At 40.4% G+C, this 23,026-nt stretch overlaps 1 protein-coding gene across 2 annotated transcripts; it reads left to right on the top strand.

The window, feature by feature from the left end:
* The first annotated feature begins 262 nt into the window (after positions 1-262).
* Positions 263-22,555, top strand: eepd1 (endonuclease/exonuclease/phosphatase family domain containing 1). Of its 2 annotated transcripts, XM_026300731.1 has the most exons (8): positions 263-541; positions 670-1,540; positions 10,795-10,846; positions 18,855-18,965; positions 19,440-19,574; positions 20,309-20,447; positions 20,670-20,864; positions 22,075-22,555. In XM_026300731.1, exons 2-8 carry the CDS (start codon positions 693-695, stop codon positions 22,263-22,265), a joined length of 1,671 nt encoding a protein of 556 aa, XP_026156516.1. In that variant the 5' UTR covers positions 263-541; positions 670-692; the 3' UTR covers positions 22,266-22,555. The 2 variants fall into 2 exon arrangements, with proteins under 2 accessions (XP_026156516.1, XP_026156515.1); XM_026300730.1 differs by having other exon boundaries at positions 263-1,540.
* The last annotated feature ends 471 nt before the right edge of the window (positions 22,556-23,026 follow it).

The raw sequence follows: 23,026 nt of genomic DNA, 5'->3' as shown, positions 1-23,026 counted from the left end.
CAAACAAAAAGGACAGTGCCTGGCTTCAAAATAAAAGACTACTTGACAAAGACACTTAATAACCCGTGATTGTGAATTCTCGTTATCTCTTCTTGAGGGCCAAAATAGACATTAGAAAAAAATATGCGCATTTATTTGTTCAGTTATCTGTGTGAATTGGTTCGCATGTTTAGATTTCGTCCTTAGTCTACTTTTATTGTGAAGATAAATGCTAAAATTTCCGGGTCTGGCTGTTTGAACTTGTGCGTCTTGACGCGTTGGGAGCAATGGTTCCTATTGATGAGCTCGCTGGCGTCTCCCTGTCAGATGAGTGCGTGTGGAGGCCGACCTGTGGCCAGTCACACGACAGGCTGTTAGAGGGCAAAGTTGACGGTGGAGGCTGTATATCCAGCTCGTCTGTCCCGCCGAAGACTCACAGAGACGCTTCAGTAGCGCGGAGAGACCTGAGGACCGAAGCCGGAGAGCCTGTACCTGCAGCATGTAACCGGGACTGAGGACAGCTGACGTCTTTTACCATTTTTAACGAAGCCGTCTGTTTGAGGTGTGTGTGTGTGTGTGTGTGTGTGTGTATTGGGATGTGGAAACCTGTGTGACTGTGTGTGTGCTGCGTGTGTTTCAGCCTCTCTGTACCGTGACCCTCTGTCTGCTCCCGTCCACTGTTCTGAACAGAGTCCCGGTCACCCGCCTGAGCCATGGGTGGGAGTCTGGGCTGCCACCGCTCCATCCCCAAGGACCCCACAGACTTCAGCTGCGGAAAGCGCAAATTCAGCGCAGCGTGTAACTTCGGCCACATCCTGGTGAACCAGGAGCGACTCAACATCAACACAGCCACCGAGGAGGAACTCATGACCCTACCGGGAGTCAACCGCATTGTTGCGCAGAATATCGTAGAGTACCGGGACTGTATCGGGGGGTTTAAAAAGGTGGAGGACTTGGCTCTAGTGAGCGGAATCGGGGCCACCAAACTGGAGGTGATCAAACTGGAAATTTGCGTCTCCAGCAGAACCAGTTCGTCCCAGCACTCCCCGTCCTCTTTGCGCAAAGACCCAGATCACCAGTCCTGCACCGGGATGAACATTAACACCGCCACTCCGGCGCAGCTCATGAGCATCAGAGGCATCACAGAAAAGATAGCTAAGAACATCGTGGTCTACCGGGTGGAACACGGCCCCTTCAAAAGCATCGAGGACCTGGTGCGCGTCAACAACATTAACAGCTCCTTGCTGGACAAAATACGCTTCCAGGTGTTTGTGGAGCGCTCCAGGGCGCCGTCAACCAACACCAACGGAGGGCTGACCTGCACCACCAAGTCCCACCCCAGCCCGACTTCATTCAGCCTCAGGAGCGAAGACCTGGACCTCCCTCCCGGAGGGCCGACCCAGATCATTTCTGTGCGGCCTAATGTGGAGCCCCCTTCCGGACTGCGAGACGGGAAGCCTGTGGTGCGTGTGGCCACCTGGAACTTGGACGGCTGTTCCTGTGACAAGGCCAACAACCCTGGAGTCAAAGATGTGGTGTGCATGACCCTGCTGGAGAATGAGTGAGTACATCTTTCAGCGCTCCTTCTCAAACTGAAACTGTGAGAGGTGGTTGAAGAAAATCATAATTAAACACATCCTTTTGCAGTAATATCACAGTATATGAATCCAAAATGTGGAGACTTTTCATGTTGTAGGAACCAAAAAGAATGTAATATCCACTAAGAACTGTGTGTATGTGCCTTTGGAGTTATAGTTTGACTATAGTACTTTGCAAAAACAGCAGTATTTTGTGCTGATTTGGTTCTGTATGGATGTTGAAATATTATCCAGAGGTGTGACTTTTGGCCAGATCAGTAGACTTGTTAGGGACTTTGCACCTCTAAAGTACAGTATCACCTAAAGCAGGTAATTGTCACCTAATCCTGTGAGTCTGTCTTGCTGAGTAGATCTGTCTCAAAATCTAATTTGAAGTGCATACTGCAGGTATAGCTTTCCTCAAGCCAGTCTATACACAGAAAACCTTCGGTCAAGTAGTTTCATTTCACCAAATATGAGTACTGTGGTTTTTAGGTCTTTGTGGCTCAGGGTGACTCACTCTCATGTATGGATGAAGCATGCCCAGGGGCCCTAACAAGTTCACCGGCCTATGAGTTAATAGTTTTGAAATCAAATTTGCAACCACAGTGAACTATAAGTAAAACTACTGGATGAAAAAAGCAAAAAACAAAAATACATAAGTTCAAGTGAAAATATCTGTTCAGCACCTTGACAGAATTGTCAAACATGAAAAAAGTAATCATTTTTGCTCGTGTGGGCCCACTGGTGGTCACTGAGACCTGCAAAGATTCATTTCACAAAATGAAGATTTTTAAACTGAAAAAGCTACAGACTAAACCTGGCACAACTGCTTTCTCACATTCAGTTTACCCAGTTATAACTGACCTAGCTCAGGCTGTCTGGGAATGGTATTTCTTACTGTAACCTGCTTGTGAAACCTCCATGACTAGAATAAATACATACACAACACATTAGAATCACAGTTCCATTGTAGTCTCTCCACAACAACCCAACAATACCAAAGCAGCAGGTTTCTGGGCCCAGGTTGTTCCACTATGAGCTTTGAGTGTGACACACTACCTCTGACCTCAGCCATGCTGTTTGACAACATGTCACTTATAGAGAACAGACAGAACATCACAGTCTGTACTCTGCCGTTTAAAGTGACCATGTTCCTTTGCCCCGAGTGCAACATTTGTGTAGATAATGGAAAAATGGGCCTCTGCAAAGTCTGGTTAAGCTACTCATATAAACTGTTTCAGCGTCAGGTTACACAGTCAAAGAATAATGAGATTATTTCAGTAGGATTTTATGTTATTGCTTGAAAACAAGCTGTTCATCTCACCTTGTTTCTGAGTTCTTTTAACTCAAGCCTATGATGACCTGGTCTGAAATGTCACACAAAATATTTACTCTGTTCCACTCACATGACTACCCACATGGCCTGGATATCTATAACAATACACACTGCTTGAGCAGGGTGTGACCAGACTTTCTCAGCTGGCTAGGTTGCCACTAGAAGTGCCCAGAGCTGAGCAGCGTGCTGCTGCCTGGGTGCTAAGTCCTGACCTGCTTGGAAGGGTGTGGAAGAAGGGGGAGCTTGGGGCTGAGCGGGCTTTTCTAGCATACATTTTTGTTACATCTGACAAAATCCCTTACTGCTAGTGAAATTTGTATTGTCTGATTGCCTCAGAACTGTCTCAGGCTTCCTAGACAGAATTTGATTCCTGTAACATCGTCCAATCACCAAGTGGTACCAACATGGCTATGTACAGTAGCTAGAAGAGGCATGATCATCACAAAGCTCCTGTTCTCAGTAACTGTTCTCTCTGAAGCTTTTGTGTCACAGATACGATGGGCTCAGTCTGTTGGAAATAGATACATCAAATGTCATTTTTAAAAAATCTTGTTTCTGACACTTGTTAGTGATCCTTAAGTTTAGTTCATGCTTGGCCTGAGTGAAAAGGTATTAATCTCACATATCTGCACACCAGGCCAGTCATACCATGGAGGGAAAAAGGTTGGATTTAGCCTTGTTGTGAAAATGAATAGCTGCAGTGCTGGATATTCAGAAATGTGTGTGCAGACACTATTAGACAATCCCACAAGTAGTTTGTTTGACGAAAACAGTTTGTCTACTTTGTCTTTGTAGTTTGTCTGACTCCCAGTTTCTGATTGGCTGAACACACCTGATCCAGGGAATCAGCTGTTGGTAGGGCAGGGATAGTTGGAAAACAAGCAGGACAGTGTTAACCTATAAAGCTCACCAACACCTAATTCAGACTGCCTCGGGTAAAGCCTGGAGGTTCACGACAGATCCATTTGAACAACTGATTGACTGTGGCACGTGTTTTAATATGAACTGTCACATTACCATTGGGTCCGTCTTTTATTTTCCCTGGTATCTGCCTTCCATCCCACTAAACCCACCTCCCTCCAATAAATCTCCACCACTTCCCTTATACAAGCCTTCCACTTCCTGTGTTCCCAAGCCTTTGGTCAGAGCCATAATGGTGATACTGTAGGGATCATTGTTATGGGAGATGACACTGTAGAGGAGATATGGTGTGTTTGCACAATGCTTGGGCTCGCTGTGTGAGCAATCACAAGATCCAGGCTGAGTTTACACACTTCCTGGCTCACCTCCAGGCACAAGCAAAGAGCTTCTAAAGTTCAATGAACTCATGCTTACGAGAGGCACTCCACAGCCTGCTGAGCCGACTGATATTAGTAGTTTTCCAGCCATTAGTCAGCCATGCACGCTTTGGCTGGAGGGAAGTGAAAGAGCTGCTACTAGGTCTTACAAGAGAGGCTAACCTGAATCACAGTATAGATGTGACCAGAAATTGCCTCACTTGACCTGGTGAAAATGCAGCTATGGTGGTAAAAAGCTGTGTTTGAGTCTGGATGACTGTAAGAATTCTCGCTTATAGACTTTTTGTGCTTCAACAGTCTGCGTTTCATTTCTATTGTCACACACTGGAATTCAGCTGTTTTGAAACATTTCCATGACATCTAATGTGCCTTATAGTGCTGTGCCACAAACAATATCCATCCTCTCTGTGCATATTCTAAAAAGAGAAGAACTTTCCAGTTCAGTGTGACACCGCACATTGATCCAACACTTTACAAAAAACAAACAAAATAACTGGCTGCAGTAAACATTCTGTATATGGTGTGTTTTACATTTCCTGGTTTTCTACAGTATGTGGATTAATCAGTTGGACGGCCATGTGAGGAACTTCCTGCAGCCACTTTTATTTGAAACATAATTGCATTACTTCTCCCTTGCACAATAGGCACATAGTCACACAAAGAGCCATGGATTTTGAACAACCCATGTTACCTTCCTAGATCATGTCTTCTCCTCATCTGCTGTAAGGACACTCACCTTGTGTTGCAGCCAGTTTACAGTCTACATAGCCAGCTGTAGCTGACCTACTGTATTACCCCTTTCTGGGGTTAAGCAGCTTCACCATCAAATTCAGAGGGGACACACACCTATTTAGAGACTTGAGATACAAGACACAGTTTCACTGTCACCCAAGAACTTCCTTATTAAAAAAAACAACAAAATGGTTTGTTTTGTTAGTGATACAGACAGTGCACATCTCTGCCTGCAGTTGTGAGGTTGCAATTCTGCCTGTTGCCTGCAGCCTAGATGAAGCCAAATGCAGCTGCTGGGAGGATGTATCTAACATCTGTGGTCTGTACAGTAGGCCTGGATTATGAGATAGAGGGGCACAGAGTTTGGTAGCAGCATCACACACTGCTTTAATCCCTTCAGAGACAAAAATATCAGAAACGCACAGACAAACATGCCGAGTATTTGCAGTGTCAGTGAGGTTAGAGAAATAGAGGTTGAAACCAGCATGAGTACTGAGGTCATGACAATAGGGTGCTGCAAAGGAGGCCTGTGCTGAGCTAATGCAGGGATGTTGGGTGCTCATGTGGAAATTTCCACTAGCACAGCATTTTTTGTGGGTGGACAGTGAGTTAGGTTAGTGCCCTGTGAGACCTGCCAGCCTGCAGTGACTCTGGCCAATAGTGTGCTCCCAACCCTGTTTCTTTAGCTGCACAGCGCTGATCTTTTTGCAGTAGGAACTTTAACTCTGAGCAGCAAATCAACCTGGCTTTCTCCGACTCCCTTTTAATCAGTGGGATTGAAGCAAAAGACACATACACTTAGAAGTATTGAATTAATTATGAAAAAAAGTGAATACTTGGTCTGAGCAGCAAATCTTAAAAAACACTCCTCTGTAAACCTGTATTTTGAATATCAAACCTATAAGTCCTATAATGTTGTTTGCTGCCATGAGAGACATCAGGGGATTCCTGCAGTTAATAAACTACAAAGCAAATCTGTGTAACTGTAAATGCCCAAAAAACTATTGTTATTTTGAGGCTAATTTTGTCTTGGTGTGAAACTATGCCAAAATTCCATTAAAGCTGCTTCAAATATTTTTTTGACCACTGGGACAGAGGTGGCCAAACCTGGTCCTCGAGGACCACTGTCCTGCTGTTTTCCAACTATCCCTACCCTACCCACTGCTGATTACCTGGATCAGGTGTGTTTAGCTAATCAGAAGCTAGAAGAGGAAGGAATTAAAAAAACAGCAGGATAGTGGCCCTGAGGACTGAAGTTCGCTAGCCCTGCTAGGAGAAAAAGGCATCAGAATAAGCTGACATATACACAGCTACAGTACCACCATATCACTAGCTCATAAAAGTGTTATGAGCTAGTGATATTTTCCAGTTTTTTTTTTTTTTTTGAAGACATTCTTAAGACAGAATTCCTTCTGCTTTGGTCTCCATCAACATCTGAGAAGGATATCTGGGTCATTAAACTGAAACACTCTGCTATGCTGGTACATTGGTGCTGGACAGTGCACAGTGAGTATGTTAGAGCTTTCACTGCCTCCTGCAGCTATAACCAAGGTGGAAGACTGAACTACATGGCAAATGTGTTTTAAAACCAAGACACTGAGCTAAAAAAGGCTAAAAAGCTTCTTAGACATGTGGCTTTCATGATAATTCTCTTTGGGCCCAGGTCTAAAAGCTTTCTTCAGCATTCAGTTCTTTGAGTTATTGTTAATAGAAATGATGAAACTACTCTGTAACATATATTATGATAGGATAATCTGTACTGAAAAGGAATTGTTCCTGAAAACCTGACATTTCAGAGATTTTGACCTGACACATTACAGGAAGTAGGAAGTAGCAGCCAGTATAGGAATGATATCCACTTTAAGCTGATGTTAAACTTGAAAACCACAGAGTAACAGTTTTACAGGGTGACATGACTAAACAGTGATTTAAAGTGAAACAGTAAATTCTCAGCATTCAGACTATGTGCTATTGAATGTCCGTGCCGTTGTGAACTTCAGCCTGGAGCCATTTCTTCATTCAGGGCCTGAAAATCCTCAGAGGCATTATTTATGTTCAAGGTCATCTCTGCTGCTGCTGCTGCTGCTTGTCACTTCTGATTAAACAACCTCCTGTGTGTCCTTTGATTTGCCTTAATCAGACAAATGTTGAAGCAGGCGCTCATTGTTTTGCTTCATCACGTCGTGTTTGTGTCTGTGTAGCAGCAGGAGATAGAGAGGCCAGAAATCCACTGACACTGCAGACAGTTTCTGTTGTCACACTGACACTGAAGGATTAGACCTAATGTCAGCCTCTCTCTGCAGCAACCTTTGTATTTGCCTGTGTGTCTCTGGCTTATTTTCACGTCTTCTTTATTTGCGTCAGGATTATCTCTTACAGACACAGCACATTCTGGCCTCTGAAAGTACAGCCAAAGCACTGCCTACATCACTGACTCAGCACTGTCCACCGTGTCCTGAAGACACGGCTGAACCTCAGGTCAGCTCAGGGTGAGCTGGGATTGAACCTGTGCCAGTGGAAACTGGAGTTTCAGGCTTTTAACCACTAGGAGTGGAGCGTGGACTCCGTGTGAGTCCCTTTCATTGTGTCGAACGATCAGACCTACAGGAGAGGAAAGGGGTATTGTCTCTGTGCCTGTAGGCTTGTTTGTTCAGAAAACAGGATCTGTGGACTCAGAGGTGACAAAGTCTGTGCTTATGATATCACCAGTTCTCAGTGTTATGTAATGTCAGGCTGTTCATTTGGGTGAGGCAGGATGGCTCTGGAGGAAAACTGAATAAGTCTCATTGATACTGGTGATCCATTTGTAAACTCTGACTGTTGTAACAGTGCTATAGTTCCGTTAAAGCGTTTCTGTCCTGATCTTACATTGGTTCATGCTGTGTCTGGATACTGGGGATAAACTAAGGCCAGCATTTCACAGTCACACTGTATTGTGGCACATTGCAATGATTTCCAGCTAATTTTCTGTTATTCCAAACTTTTTAAACACAATCTCAGTATGTACAAAAGTGAGTGGTCCACTTCCTTATTTGAAGAATATGTCAGAAAAACAGGACAAGGTACTATTTCCCAGTTTTAGACAAACTGTCTAAGCCTTGTAACACAAAGCTGCAAACCAAGCATGTTTTTGTTTATCATTACTCTTGGTAGTCAGTGATTGTTTACTTTTGCCATTGATGCATTTCAGACACAAACCCTCATGTAAGGTTAAAGAGCTGGAATATGTTTATTTGGAGCAGAAAGCCATCTTAAACTAAGAAAGCTACGTTAAGATGAACTCTGGTGTTTTCATATATGCAACCGCAGTGTTGTGACCACTAACTGTGTGTGGTATAGCAGGAACCTTCAGTGGTCAGTCCACAAATGCAGAAGGGGTCTCCTCATGGTTGAATTTAACCATGACAGCTTCACAGCCTTTACAAGGTGCAGAAGATTTGCGTTATAACTTGTTTGCGTCCTCCTTGCTGACTGATTAGATTACACATGATGCAGGTCTCTGGGCCTCAGCAGAACTACTGCACTCTGCTCAGCAAATGTGAGTCAGTCTGGAGTAGTAACAGAGCTCCTGTAATACCCAGTACTGCAGCAGCAGGAGCACTTCACTAATAGAAAAGACAGTTATGCAACGTGATTATCTATAGTCCTGATTTCAGATTAGCAGGTTAGAGATGCGTAGGGTCAAATCATTGCCATCAAATTCATCTCATTATGTTTCACCACATGGTACAGATATTAATCCAAAGGAAATACTGAGGTGCCTTTCCTCATTTCTGTCACAAATTCCATTGCAAAGCAGCTCCTCTTCAGGGCCAACTAAAGGCAGGAGGAAAGTCACTCTTAAAGAGTTTATTACTTTTTATTGTGCCAACAGTTGGTCTGAAAAGTCATTTTAAAGGTAAACAGATACATGTTTATTGTGCTGTAAAAGCCTCTCCTCTGCTGTTCAGTAATGTGTTGGCAGATAGAATTTAGGACAGCAGTCCAAACTCCCTCAGCAAGACTTAGATTTCCTCAGCACTCTGCCAGCTTCAAAACAAGAGTTTGCTTGCTGTTGATTATACCAGTCTTAGTGGGGCCACGTTTATCTCTTTATCTGCACGTTCTCACTCTCACTGTATCCAGGATTTCCAGCTTTTTTACTGTAAGCAGAATAAATGTGTATAGACATAGAAAACCTTGGGTGGACTTACCCATAAGGACTGATTTAAAGGCAAGACTACTGACCTTGATTGTTTCCTTAAAGGCTCAGTTGAGTTGGTTACACAATTTATTCAATGGAAAGTAGTTCCTCTGAAACAGTTCACAGTAAATTGAGTAAACATATTCAGAGAAGCATAAACCTGTTTCTGGAAACACATTCCTGTTGATTTTTTAAATGTAAATTATATTCCACAGGAAGTAAGTGAGGAATGGTCTTGCGATTTTGATGAACCAACCATTTAAAGTTGGTTTGTAAGAGCCTCAGTATTTCGCCATCTTTGGTACAGAGCACTTATTGCTGCTGTGTCTCAGATCAACATTTCCTAGAAACCATCTGTGACAGAAAACCTGTGGGTGGTACTGACACATTTTCTTGAATTTTCTGAATTTTAATGTTGTTTGAGTGTATCTGTGTGAATTCTGCTATTATGTTAGTGGTTGTGTTTAGAGATGTCAGTAGTTATTTATGGAATTTTGAAAACAAGCTGCAAAACCAATAGCAAGTAGCTTATGCTTAACCAATTTTAGCAAAGGTCAAATACTGTAGATCTCTTGACTTTGTTTACTGTGACACTAGGGTTTCTTGTGTAAAACGTAAATGTTTAAGATGCTTTATTACAAAAGTAAAATTAGAAATAAACACACCACCAGGACATTTGTCTTTTGCTCAGTCAGGTCTCCTAATAATGCCTTTAAATCGATCACTATTTGTCTAGTTTGATAATATATATGCACAGACATACATATATATATATATATATATATATATATATATATATATATATTATATTTTATATATATATATAATATATATATTATATATATAATATATTATATTGTTATATATATATAATATATATATATATAAATATACAGAAATAACTAATACTGCTAATACTCATGAAACCGTCAAACACCAGTTTGAATATGAACCAACAAGCTGCTGAATGCGCCTAAAGATCTAAATGTTTAATAAATCTGAAAACATACAAAAGATGTAACGAGCCAGAACAGGAATAGAAGCATGAGATTAATTCAGACTCAGATGCAGCTAATCTGTGAGCAGTCAATAAAACCTGGTAATATTTCTGAATTCTCCTCATGGTTGTGTTTTCCTGTTATTTCTGTGATATATATATATATATATATATATATACATATATATACATATATATATATTTAACCAGAAAGTTTTCAAAAGCGAATGCAGATGTGTGTTTTTATGTAATATCAGTGAGAATAATAGCCAAATCAACAAACAGTTGGTTACACTAATTCTTCAGTTCAGAGAATGAGGATGAGACTAGATGGTAAAATTATTTCTTATTAAATTTCAAAGAATTGAGAACAACAATAAAATGCGATGGAATATGACATTTATGTTTGTTTTATATATTATTAGGTTATGGGTTCTTCAATGTTGCACACGGGTCAGATGTTTTCATCTGCCAACATTTTCCATAGCATGTTGCATTTCACCTAACTAGTCTTTTTAAAGTCTCATTTTAAAGCCACTATATGAAGATTTTTAAATTGCTGGTTTTGGCACCCCCCACTGGTAGCACAGCACACTCTTAAAAGAAAAAGATACTGTGGTAACAGTTATTTCACAGCACAATCTCTGTCATTCTTATTGTCCTCTTGTGTCCTTTGTCTCCATTTCCAGCATCAAGCTACTGGCAGTCCAGGACCTGTTAGAACGGGAGGCTCTTGACAAGGTAAAGTTGAGCTGTGCACCCCACTCCACTCTGACTAGGTTACACTGGTTGATTGGGAGAATTTCTACTGTGGGTGTAACCTGACACGCCAGATCTTTTGTTACACAGACCCTGACGGCTTGTTACAAAGAACCATCTGGGAGGGCACCCTATGACACCGTTTGGAAAGGGCAGGCACTTTCAAACAGTTACCTGGCAGGTGATTGAGTAAGCCGTCGGTCGGTCAGGCTAACACCAAGTAATTTCACCCAATCACAGCAACAAGTCACATGACATAGTAACTGCGCGCCGAACATTAAACAACAAATCACCGAGGAGCTGTGGACTCTGAGCTACAGTTGCTACCTGGTATTTATCAGTGAACATGTTGGTTTATGATGGTTTAAATATGCACATAAAACACAAAACGTTGTTGACACCTTTGTTGTGTGAAACAGTCGTTTCTCGCCGTCGTCAGCCTAGGCCATTGTCACACCCCGGACTGATGCTGTGTCCTCAGGGGATGCTGATTGGTCTGAACCACTGGTGCATCGGTGAAATTACAATAGTCGAGTCTTGCGAGATGGAAGAATCCAGAAGCTGTGCAACTAGATTTGACTTCAAAATTAAATATATAGTTTATTTATATAAAAGATATTTGGGTATAAAGTTGGGTATGGCTGCGTCCGAAATCGCATACTACCATATGTCTGTACCTCCCAACCGTTAAAACAGTACTTTCTATATAGTATGAATGGAATTCGGACGTACTACAGCCGCCATGTTGATGTTGTCACGTCATGTGGCTGGCAGCTGTGGCTCAGGAGGTACAGCAGGTCGACCATGAACAGAGTGTTGGTGGTTTGATCCTTGGCTTCCCTGGTCCACAGGCCGAAGTGTCCTTGGGCAAGACACTGAACCCCAACTTATGGGGTTATGTTGGCAGGCAGCTGCTATTGCCAGATTTCCTGGTACATGCATGAGAGAAACACAGTAAATTATTACAGAAGTTGGAGCCTTCCAGGTTGTTCAACATTAGAGAAGATTTGTGCACTGCTGCCTTCTAGTTCACCATGTTAAACAACATGAGTTGCATATATCTACCTCGTCCCCAAAAAGAAAATCCACTGGTTGTAGTAGTTCAAATAAAATGAACCGATTTCATGACCAAACTTTGTATGAAATATCACCATTGCTTAGTATGAAAATCAGTGTAGCAGCTCGCAGATGGAACCAATAATATAGCCTGTATGTAGGTATCCTCTGCAGCCAGATCACCTTACTGCACAGGAATGTAGGGTACCTGTATTTATGCACCCATTTTTGTACATCCATAAAGTTCCAACAAACCCACTCTGAGCTACTTTATGTGTTGCTGCTCAGCCTACACACAACTTTTTAGTAAAGTGTAATGTCACTTTCTGTTCTGGCAATGGATCCTTGGCAGAGAAATCAGAGCGCCATAGAAAAGGAAGTAGGTCAGCAGCAGAATATTTTGGACACAGAGCGGGAGGTGGTGGGAGGATGAGTTACCTCTGGACAAGTAGTAGCCCACAGTGCAGTGTTTTCACTCTGCTCACCTCCCACCTCCACTTTTTTTTTTTTTTTTTTTTTTGTCTGTATTCCCATCTTTTCTGCCTTTTCTTAGTCATTAGCGCTCTTTCCTTACAATTCAATTTTTATTTAATTTTCAGTTCAATTTGTATAGTGCCAATTGACAATAAAAAGATCAGAGGCTGCAGTACTATCAACAAGATAATCAAGTTGTGTGGGAGTACAGTTGAGGTGGCTGGCCTCCACTGTGTTGGAACATGGCATCGAATAAATCAGTGTTTCTCAAACTGTGGGGTGGCACGACATCGCTCCTGGGTGGTTTTTTCCCCTTTCATGTCAGAATATGTAGCAGGTAGAACTATTGTTTTGGGTCTGAGCGCCCCGAACCCATTTTAGGGACATACAACAACAAATCCGCTGCCATGGTGATTTCTCACCGGTCTCTTTCTCACTGACTAGACAATGTGTAGGTTTGAACAATGAACAAGTATCTCACTGGGGCGAAAAATTAAACATGCAATGTTTCCGTAACTAACAAGACAATGACGGCCAGTATGCACAATGCCACCAAAACCCAATGATGAGAAAACATGACAATGTGTACCTTAGTCTTGGATTCACAGCAAATGTGGTAGGAGATGAAGAAAGATCCACTTGCAGTGGACAGTATGAAAGCTAATGAACTGAAGAGACCAATATGTGCAATATATAAAGGGCTCATTGCAGTCACAGATACTGTTAAAATATTCATCTTTATTTGCTAAAAATCTCTTTTTTTGTTTTTGAAAATATTTAACTTTGTTATAATCATCAGATTAATTGCACTTTTCATATTTTTACTTGTAAAATATTGTCTCAGGGAACAATAGGCAAAAATTTGCTTTTTAATTTGCACAACAAATTATTCACAGAAAAGTGAAAAGAAAGGTTATAATTTTGATGTTTCTTTCAGTAAAAGTTAGATTTGACCTTTTGTTGCAATTTTGCTGGGGTTGAGGGGCCCACAAATTTTTCTTTCTCCAAAGGGGGGCCCGACAGAAACAGTTTGAGAACCACTAGAATAAATAATGACTTATTAACAGCATTGTCAAACAAAGAGTGGAGTTTTCTCCCAAATGCTGCATGATCCATCATTGTAAATTCAAATACTAATAAATGTTCAATTTTAATGCAATACAGTATGTGTGATCACCAGAAATATTTTCCATATATTATATTTTCTGCACTCTGTGGAGAGCAGCTTTCTAAAATGTATTTTTCTAAATTTAATTTCACAGTTTGTCCAGGAATTAGTTTGGGGAGGGTCTGAAAAGTCACAACTCAAATTAAACTTTAAAAAGTTATGCATTATTTTGGACGGTAGTATGTTCCCTACCCCTATGATTTGATTGCATAGGAGTAACATTAGGGTTCTGGGTAAACCTACATTAACAATGTCTTGAGTTTGTGTTTACAGGATAGAGATATTGACACATAGGTGAGGAGAGTGAAGACAGGACCTAGGTGCAGAACCCTCAGGCAGTCTAGGCCTATAGCAGCATAACTAAGTGATGTTCAGGGTCACTTTTGGAAACTGGGAACGACAAGTAGACCTGCACACTGAGAGCGAAGTGCTCTACTGGGATGATATGGTACTATGAGCAGTGGCGGCTGGTGAAAAATGTTTTAGGTGGGGCTGTGCCACATTTACTTAGTTCAGTAATGATCCCAATACAATTAAAGAACTGCAGGGATATAACATAACTCATGGTCTTGGAAATGTTCAGCAGGTATTTAATGTCAACATTAAAATGTCTGGCCATTACACAAAGGCAAAATATACATAAACCACATATCAATTAATAATATGATATTAGGCTCCAGGAAACTGACCCTAAATAGGAATAAGTGGGTATAGATAATGGATGGATGGATAATATAAATATGTTTAATACAAATATTTAACGATACAGGTCAATTTAATCTGTTTAGGGAATATATTGCTATATAAGTTGTATTTTGTCGCTGTAATTCTATGGCCGTTTTAGAAAGTAATAGCAAGGGAAGCAAAACCTGGAGTTAACTAGCCGAGCCCTTCTGCTGTACCAATTACAGTGAAACCTCTCACATACGTTTTACCTTTTTCGCTAGCTTGTTGTTTGACCATGATGTCGCGTTGATCTGGACCAAGCTCTTTAACCTGTAATTTCTTGCTTGAGCTGCTGCAGTGTTTTTTTATCACAAATACTAATTTCTATTTAATATATTACATGTTCGTTCCAGAATACTTCATTTAACTGCAGCAGTAAAATGCTGCTTAGACGCCAACATGCAGTATTTAAATCTGACAATATCATATACTGTCTGTGGAGGTTCTCAGTCTAGACCCATAGACTCATTAGGTGAGCCAATATTACCATTACTGATGTAATAGCTGTGACATCACCCACTGATTTGGATTTGAGTTTTTTTTATTATTGACATTCGTTATTGAAGCCACATAATCAAAACCTGAACACGAGGTAGTGGAGCTGAAGAGAGAGAGACCTATAAAATACCTAACATTACTGATAAAACCTAATCTGGAAATGCTTTGATGCATTATGTCATAACTGAATGTTGGCTTTAACAAACTGTCAAACTGTCCCTCCACTGTTTCCCCTATTGTCAATGTCCATTTATTACAAGACATTTCTCAAACACTCATTGTGGATGCATTTTACTGTAACGTTGGAAAACATGTTGGCTGGACATGTTGTGATTAGTCACACAGTAAGCGTGTGCCAGTTTTAGACTGTTATCCTCTGTGTGTTTTGTTGCTAAGGAACTCTCTCTCTCTGGTTAGGTTTCACTCATGTTATAAATCAGACTATAAAGGTCTAACGGGGGAACTTTCAAAAGGCCTTTCTACAAATAAACTAATAAGAATAATGCCAAGAGCTTTTTACCACTGGAATCTGTCAAACTCATGCATTTATCTGACGATCCACCTGAGATTAATTTTTCTATGCTGCTAAATGTCTTCCTTTGATGATCATGATTTTAAAAGGCAGTTCAGTTTCTTTATTCATTTCAGACAGACATTTTTACTTGGGGGAAGTGAAAGAGCCTGCACTTTGTATTGTATGTGTAGGTTTCACCAGGGGGTTGATTGTGTCCATCTTATCTATCTGTCTGTCTGTATCAATCAATCAATCAATCAATCTATCTATCAATCAATCAATCAATCAATCATAGTCAGATCCTGAGCATGGTCCCTGGGTGTATTCGTGCATTAACTTGCCCTGCCAAATGTCACATTCATTACCAGCAAAGGGTTTGGGATGGGACTATTAAAATGTGAATATGCAAAAGTAATGTTGCTCAAATTAATATTTCAAATATAACATTGCTTAAATGCCTATTTTCACTATGAAAAGTGTTGTTCAGCTCGGTGGCAAATGTTAGTGTCTTTATTCTTATTGTTGTTCTTATTGCAAATTACGTGTGTCATTTTCAGCATTCCAATGATCTTTTTTTCAGCATAAGGCAGCTGTTATCAGTGAACAGCTTTATTTCAGTGAGTAAAAAATTGTAGTTTTTCACTAACCATGCATAAACACTGTTTTCTCAAAAACACAATCATGTATAAACATGCTGCTCACATATTATTGTAGCCCAGTTTGTGCTGATAACAGTGTTATCAGACTTTAGCCATTAATATGTTTAAAAGACACTGAAAAAAGCACAAATGTCAGGGCATGTCAAAATTTGTCCAGGGCCCCAAAACCCCCTTAGACCCCAGCGGGTTAATAAACGTATAAGCTACTGTTCCAGGGCCAGCAAACAGACAAAATTAATGACTAACTAGCAAACATAGCAGAGCATTTGGCAGCTGCAGAGCCAGATATTTGTTGCAGCAGTTGGTGGAGATCAAACTAGTGCTATGTGCAGTAGAAAGAAATGATAAACCAAATGAATAGTCTTAGTCTGCAATCAATCATCAATTGGTGGGGCAGAGTGAATAGCCACTCTCAATACCACGACCGAGGCGAGACCCCTGAGCAAGGCACCGAACCCCGAACTGTTCCCCGGGTGCCACAGCAATAGCTGCCCACCGCTCCGGGTGTGTGTTCACGGTGTATGTGTTCACTTTGGGTGGGTAATGCAATTTCCCCATTGTGGGACTAATAAGGGCAAATAACTTAACTTCTAGTCATGAGCTACTTTTAAACAATATAAACTATTTTACTTTAAGTGTCCTGTGATCAGCATTTTTACAGGGCCTCTCCATTAATGCAGACCAAAAAGTGAATGATCACACATGATGTAGCCGAAGAAGAGCTACCTTAAATTTCAGTCCTGAGCTGAATCAAAATTTTAAAACAGTGGTTACACTACCCCTAATGCAATTCAGCAGCAACTTTGGTTAGACCTTGGCTGGTGAACATGCATGTCTTTCAAACTTTCATACCTATAGTTTGTAACGAAGGCTCCCTCTGGCTCTGCCAGGTGAGTCCTCCAGTCCCTGGGCTCTCTGCCAGGACCTTGACTCTGTACTTTAGCACCCTTTGGTCCTCACAGTCTGAATTATGAGTGTGCTTTGTGTTTGAGCTAATTCACCCTTGTATGCCTTACAGGCTCTATGTCCCCTTTGCACTGTGACTGAAAGAAAATTCTGTTGGCATTTTCTAACCTGGTATTTTAAAATAGCTTCATTATTAAAATCATTATTTACTCACCAATGAGCCAAGGGAAGCAGACAGTACTTCAGTCTTACTGTACAGCTGTTTAAATCACCACAGCCTGATAGAGCTGTGGTAGCACTGAAAGACCTGGCAGATTTTGCAATGATGGTGTTAATGAGCACTGTGTGACTTTTTGCTACCTTTGTTAAAGCATTATGTCAATGCATTTCACTCCTTTTTAGCAATGAATGATTTAAGCACTCAAGTTTTTCCCTTATTTGTCATTAAAATAGAAACTAAGCTACTTCTCAACCATAAAAGAAATTCTAATGTTTTTCACTAGTTGCATTCAGATACAAAACACTGTTTACTCTGTGTGTTCATTAAATACTAATTTACACTTAAGAAGTACAATGTCAACCCTGGTCCTAATTTTGTGGCCTTGTCTTGCAGCACATTAAACCAAGTCTGTACAGTGTACATTACATATGCAGCCAGCAACTAAGCTGAAACTGTCAAATAACATATCACAGCTGAATAAAACCTACTGTATGACACTGGGCACTTCTGCCTAACTGCAACAGCCCAACTTCAGTTCCTACTGTACAGTATCTACATTATAATAATAATGCATTTTATTTTTAATGCACTTTCCATTTGAAAGACAAATCTCAAAGTGCTACAATAAAAGAGATAAAAACAGACATTAGGAACACACATACAATAATGCATACAGATACTTATACAGTTGCACATAAATTCACATTAAAACAGCCGACAGTCCATAAGCTTTCTTAAATAAAAATACTTTACGTGCTTTTTAAAAAGTCTCAGCAGACTGTGGTGCCCTGAGGTGGTCAGGGAGTGTATTCCAGATCTGTGGATTGACCTGGGAGCCTATCCCAGCTCTCTTTGGGTGCTCATCCTTACTTTAAAGCAAGTCATCACTCTAAGATTCAATTACTTACATGGTGGTGATCAGCATGTGGTCCGCACAAGGAAGTCAGAGGTTGTGGTCCCCAAAATATAGCTTATAAACGCAGCTGGTGCAGCCATAGACTGTATTATAAATAATATATAAATGCTAATTTTATAACACCTCTGCTTTACTGTGTTTGATAATAAATGTTGCATTTATCACTATAATTATTAATTGGTGTCCTTCCAGGCTGGGCCTCATGTGGAGAGGTCATGTATGTATGTATGTATGTATGTATGTAGGTAGGTGGAGTTCCTCTAACTCTCCTGTGTCCCACGGGCAGCACCTCAGTTTAAATTTAGAGCCATTAGTGGGTCACTGTGAACAGCAACCTGAGCCTTCATGAGCATGTTCTCCTATAAAAAAAAACTGGATTAGCTTTTCCTGTTGGCCTGACCATTACAACACTAGTGGTGTAGCTGTCTATCAGTCCTGCCAACATATGGTAAGAGACTTCCTTTTTCTCCTTGTGAGAAAAGTGAGGCTAATGAAGTTCATTGAACTAAGGTTATCTTGAACCAAATTTCTGCAGCAATGTTTTAGCCCATTTTTACTTTATTTAAGCAATTACTTTTTCTCTAACATGTGTCCCTGGTACAACAAATAACCCTAATTTAACCAGGAGATTCTCACATATGTCCTCATGACCTTTAATGTAGAATGTACATGCAAACTCCACACAAAAAGGCCCCAGTCAGGCGGCAGGTTCAACCCAGCACCTTCTTGCTGTGCCCCCCCTGCTAAGATGCACCACATTTCTAAATGATGAAGTGTAAATAATAACCAGTCTGGACTCTGTGCTTATTAGTTCAGTGCTAATAATATCTTCTCTCTTTGTGATGTCTTTCAGTTCTGTGTAGAATTAAATCAGGGAACACTGGCCAGTGTACGGAAGTGGAAATGGCCACGAGGGCTGTGGAAAAGTGTTGTGTCTGAAAAACCCACTGGGCACTCTAGCAAGGTATGGAAGCCATTTTTGCACTAATTCTCTTTAGTTGCTTTGTAGGCTCCAAATGGATAGCATCAATCCCCACAACAGGTTCATTTCTATCATCTAAAAATGTTGACAGTTAAGTGTTTTTGGTCTGTAAAAGTATCCACTAAAATACATATTTCAAGATTAGGGCAAATACATTTTTTTTAATGTGCTCTTTTCTCATCTCTGTAACAGAGGTGATTTAGTGCTTCATCTTTAATTCAGTCATACGTGTTTGTGGTTGTTGCTCACAGTGAATAAAACAGTGCCCCCTGTCTTCTGAGTTACACTTCTTTAAGTCTAGAGCCACTTCCTACTGATAGACTTACCATGAACTATGTGACACAAAGAGCTACGTAATAAACACTTCTGAGCTGTTCATTTAAGATTGTTACAATAGGTCAGCAAGATCCTCTTAAAAACAGTCTAACTCCACTTCCTGTTATGCTCTGTTTTCAGGGAGAGAGCTACTCTGGTTTTCTATGGGACAGCTCATCTGGTATTGACCTGAAGGATGCTGCAGTTCTGGAGTCTCCTGTTGTCATTGGCAATGGGAATCATACCTACCCTCGAATCTACCTGGCTCACTTTTTTGTAAGTAGTGATTTATTCCAAAAACAGACTGAGGTTGCAAAAATATCATTTTTATGAAGTAAATTATCCTCGGTGTGATGTGATTCACTTCTGCAATAAAAAATATTCAGTATGTAAGTGCTTCATATGCAAACACATGGACTTATTCCACAATCCTCCACTTATGAACTTCCTGTTTATATTGTATGAAGAGGTCTCCTAAAAGCTCAACCAGCAGTTTGATGTAAACATTTCTAACTTTCTGTCAACCTATAAGCTTTCAAGCATATTTGATATTATATTAATATTATTTAAATGAAAATTATCAGTATCATCAAAGACTAAACTCAGAAAGTTGAATGGGAAAGAAATCGGAAAAGAATATGACTGAAATAATGGCAAAATAAGAAGAAAGAAGTACATTTAAAAAATAATGAATAATAATGAAAATGACTAATTATTTATTTAATGTTCAATTATAACCTCTACAAAAGCAACTACACTGTTTTTTAAACAAATTCAGCATGTGTTCAGTCACCAGCTGTTGAGGGATTACTTGGTCACTATTTTGGGTTTTGTCCAAAGCTTCAAAATATTTTTGTTAGAAATACAAAGTTTGTCTTCTCAAACTACAAACTTAGTCATCTTAAAGTTAGCTTCACATCTCATGTATATGTATATCTCTGTGTTTTGGAGCATATGATTTTAGATAGTTTGCTATAGGGCAGATCTAATGAGTTGTTTTTTTCCTTTAGGTTGGTTCAGACAAGCTGACGGTGGTGAATGTTCACATGCAGGCCACAGCTTCATCAGGACAGTCCAACGGCAAGAACCACAACACTGATGAAACCAAGAGTCAGCGCCTCTCCCCCAGTATGCAGGAAATACTCAAAGGTGAGTCAAGCAAAGGTCAGCTAAAGGTCAGACTTCCCATTATACTGTATGAGTCAGAAAGTACAAATGGATTCACACCATTGCTCCCAAAACAGTGATGGATCAAAATTTAAGCAATAAAGACAGAACCTCACATCCTGTGTGTCCTCCATCTCTGTGTAAAGGTAAATTGTGAGAATTTCATGATCTTATTAATCATCTCATCCTCATGTTTCTGTGCAGGTGAGAAGGAGTTAGTGGTGCTGGGAGATTTTGGTATGCCTCCTCAGAGCTTGGAGCTGGAAATATTGAGGAAAGAGAAGCTCTTTGCTCTAGTACCATCCACCCAGTTCACTAACATCAGCACCCGCCTACCACAGGGCACCCACTGTCTGGATAACATCTGGGTCAGCCGCTCCCTCAAGAAGATCTTTTCTGGTGGGTGTACAGTTTGGGTGTTTTTGAAGTGAGGCAAACTTTGTCTCAAGCAATTTTCAAGTTATGTACGGTACTTTATGTATACGATGTATATATGAGCAATACATATACATACTGTGTATTCAAACTGAAAATTAGCACCCTTACTCCCAGGCAATGCAGCCTATGCAACAGGTAAAATTTGTTGTAGAATCAAAGGCACATTGTTCTCCGCTCTCTGTTGTCACATCTGTAATCTTAGCTCTCACACTCAAGTGAAGGAGCAGTACAGCGGAGCTGACATTAGCATATGTAACATGCCTCAAAATTATTTGTTTTGTTGCCCTGTGTATACATCAACTGACAAAACCACAACCCTTGAGTCATGTTAGTTGGGTTATTTGACTTTGATGTAACTTGACTCTAAATATAGTTTAGGTACAGAAGCATAATGTTACTGCTAACACTAGCTCTGTGGTTTTGTTAGCTCCACTCAGTTTAATGGTACTTTTATGCTTCCATTCCAAGTGCCAAAAAAAGTTGGTCATGGTCTCAGCTTGAGTCATTTGTGACAAGTCAAGTCTCAAGTCAAAGTCAGTAGAGACATGTTTAAGACAAGTTCAAGTTAAGTTTCAAATCAAAATCAATTGAGACATGTCTAAATCTAGTTTCAACTTTTTAAAAACAAGTTCTAGCAAGTTTTTAGCCATTTAAGACAGGTCCAAGTCAATTCTCAATTTATAAGAAAATTGTGACAAGTCCAAGTCAATTCTGAAGTCTGTTACGTCTGACTCAACATGGCAATGTCTTGGTTTTATGATAAAGCCCAGCTGCAATCTCAGCTAATGTTCTCTACCAACTTCGATGAGCTTCTTGAGCTTCTTAATGGTTAGAAATAAGCTCCCAGCCAGCATGTTCATGTGGGCCCCATAAGGGTTAAGTTTGCGCTACAAATATAGGTCCCACAAGAAACCCAGTCAGAACCCACTTGAACCCATATGGGCAAATACAGGTGGAGTCATCATGGCAACCATGCACAAACCCACGTGGGACCTATATCTGCAGCCCAAACTTAACCCTTATGGGGCCCACATGTACAAGCTGGCTGGGCTGTAGAAGCTTTTGTCAAATAAAACTTCACTTTGGAGTATAAATTCTTTGTGCAAGTAGCAGTAGATCAGTTGTACATTTCTGCTGACTTCCCATCTGTCTGTGTCTTTTGCTCTGACAGGCCACTGCATGGTAGTGAGAGAGGGCTTGACTAATCCCTGGATCCCAGATAACTGGTCATGGGGCGGTGTGGCATCAGGTCACTGCCCTGTGGTGGCTGAGTTTTATGCAGATGTATCCTGTAAGGAGCTGAGCAGGCCTGGTATGACAGTGGTTGACAGAGGAGACATTATACCTAAACATGAGCGGTGACGACATCTGCTGCCACGGAGTACAGACAGTGGTGGAGAACGTCAGAATGACTCTTTTTTTTTTTTTGCCTGGATCCTATTTTATCTTGCTTTGCCATGGAGCAGAGTTTCAAGATGAATGTGACGAAGTGCCAAGGTTGTTTTGGGGGTTTTAGTTTATTGATCTAAACTACTAACTGCTAAGTCATAGAGCCATACAAATGTTTTGACAAATTATATATAATGTACTTCAAAATTAAATGTGCCAAACATTTTATATATGTATATAAAATAAATGTAAATTAAAACATATTTCATCTGTGTCTTAATGTGAAACAAGTGTAGCGGACATTTAGAAGCGTCTGAATGACGAGGCTCTGCTCTAATGCTCATCTGTTATGTCGGTCGTGATGAAGGTAAATCCTCAGCTCTACAATTCCTGTGTTCGTTCATGAGCTGACATGTTCCTCTGTGAAGAAATGAAATACCAGGAGCATCAGCAGAGAACAGTGCTGCTGTCACAGCTGCTCATTGACCAGCACCACAGAGATGCTTTTAAATAACTTTTATTTATTTATTGCTTTTTATATAAATGTATAAATAAGCTATGATGTAAACATATTAAAAGTATGTATGTACATCACAGTGCATACAGTATAACTACTGGAAATGATTTTATCCTAAGAATATATAAATCATTTATTGGTAATGTGACACAAAGCTTGAATTACTCCCAAATCTAAATCATAATTCAATACAAAGGTAAGATCATGACCATACTAG

The sequence above is a fragment of the Mastacembelus armatus genome, chromosome 11, assembly GCF_900324485.2.
Source record: "Mastacembelus armatus chromosome 11, fMasArm1.2, whole genome shotgun sequence".
NCBI classification, from domain to species: domain Eukaryota; kingdom Metazoa; phylum Chordata; class Actinopteri; order Synbranchiformes; family Mastacembelidae; genus Mastacembelus; species Mastacembelus armatus.
The sequence above is the reverse complement of the archived record's forward strand: the minus strand, read 5'-3'. Positions and strand labels throughout refer to the sequence as shown.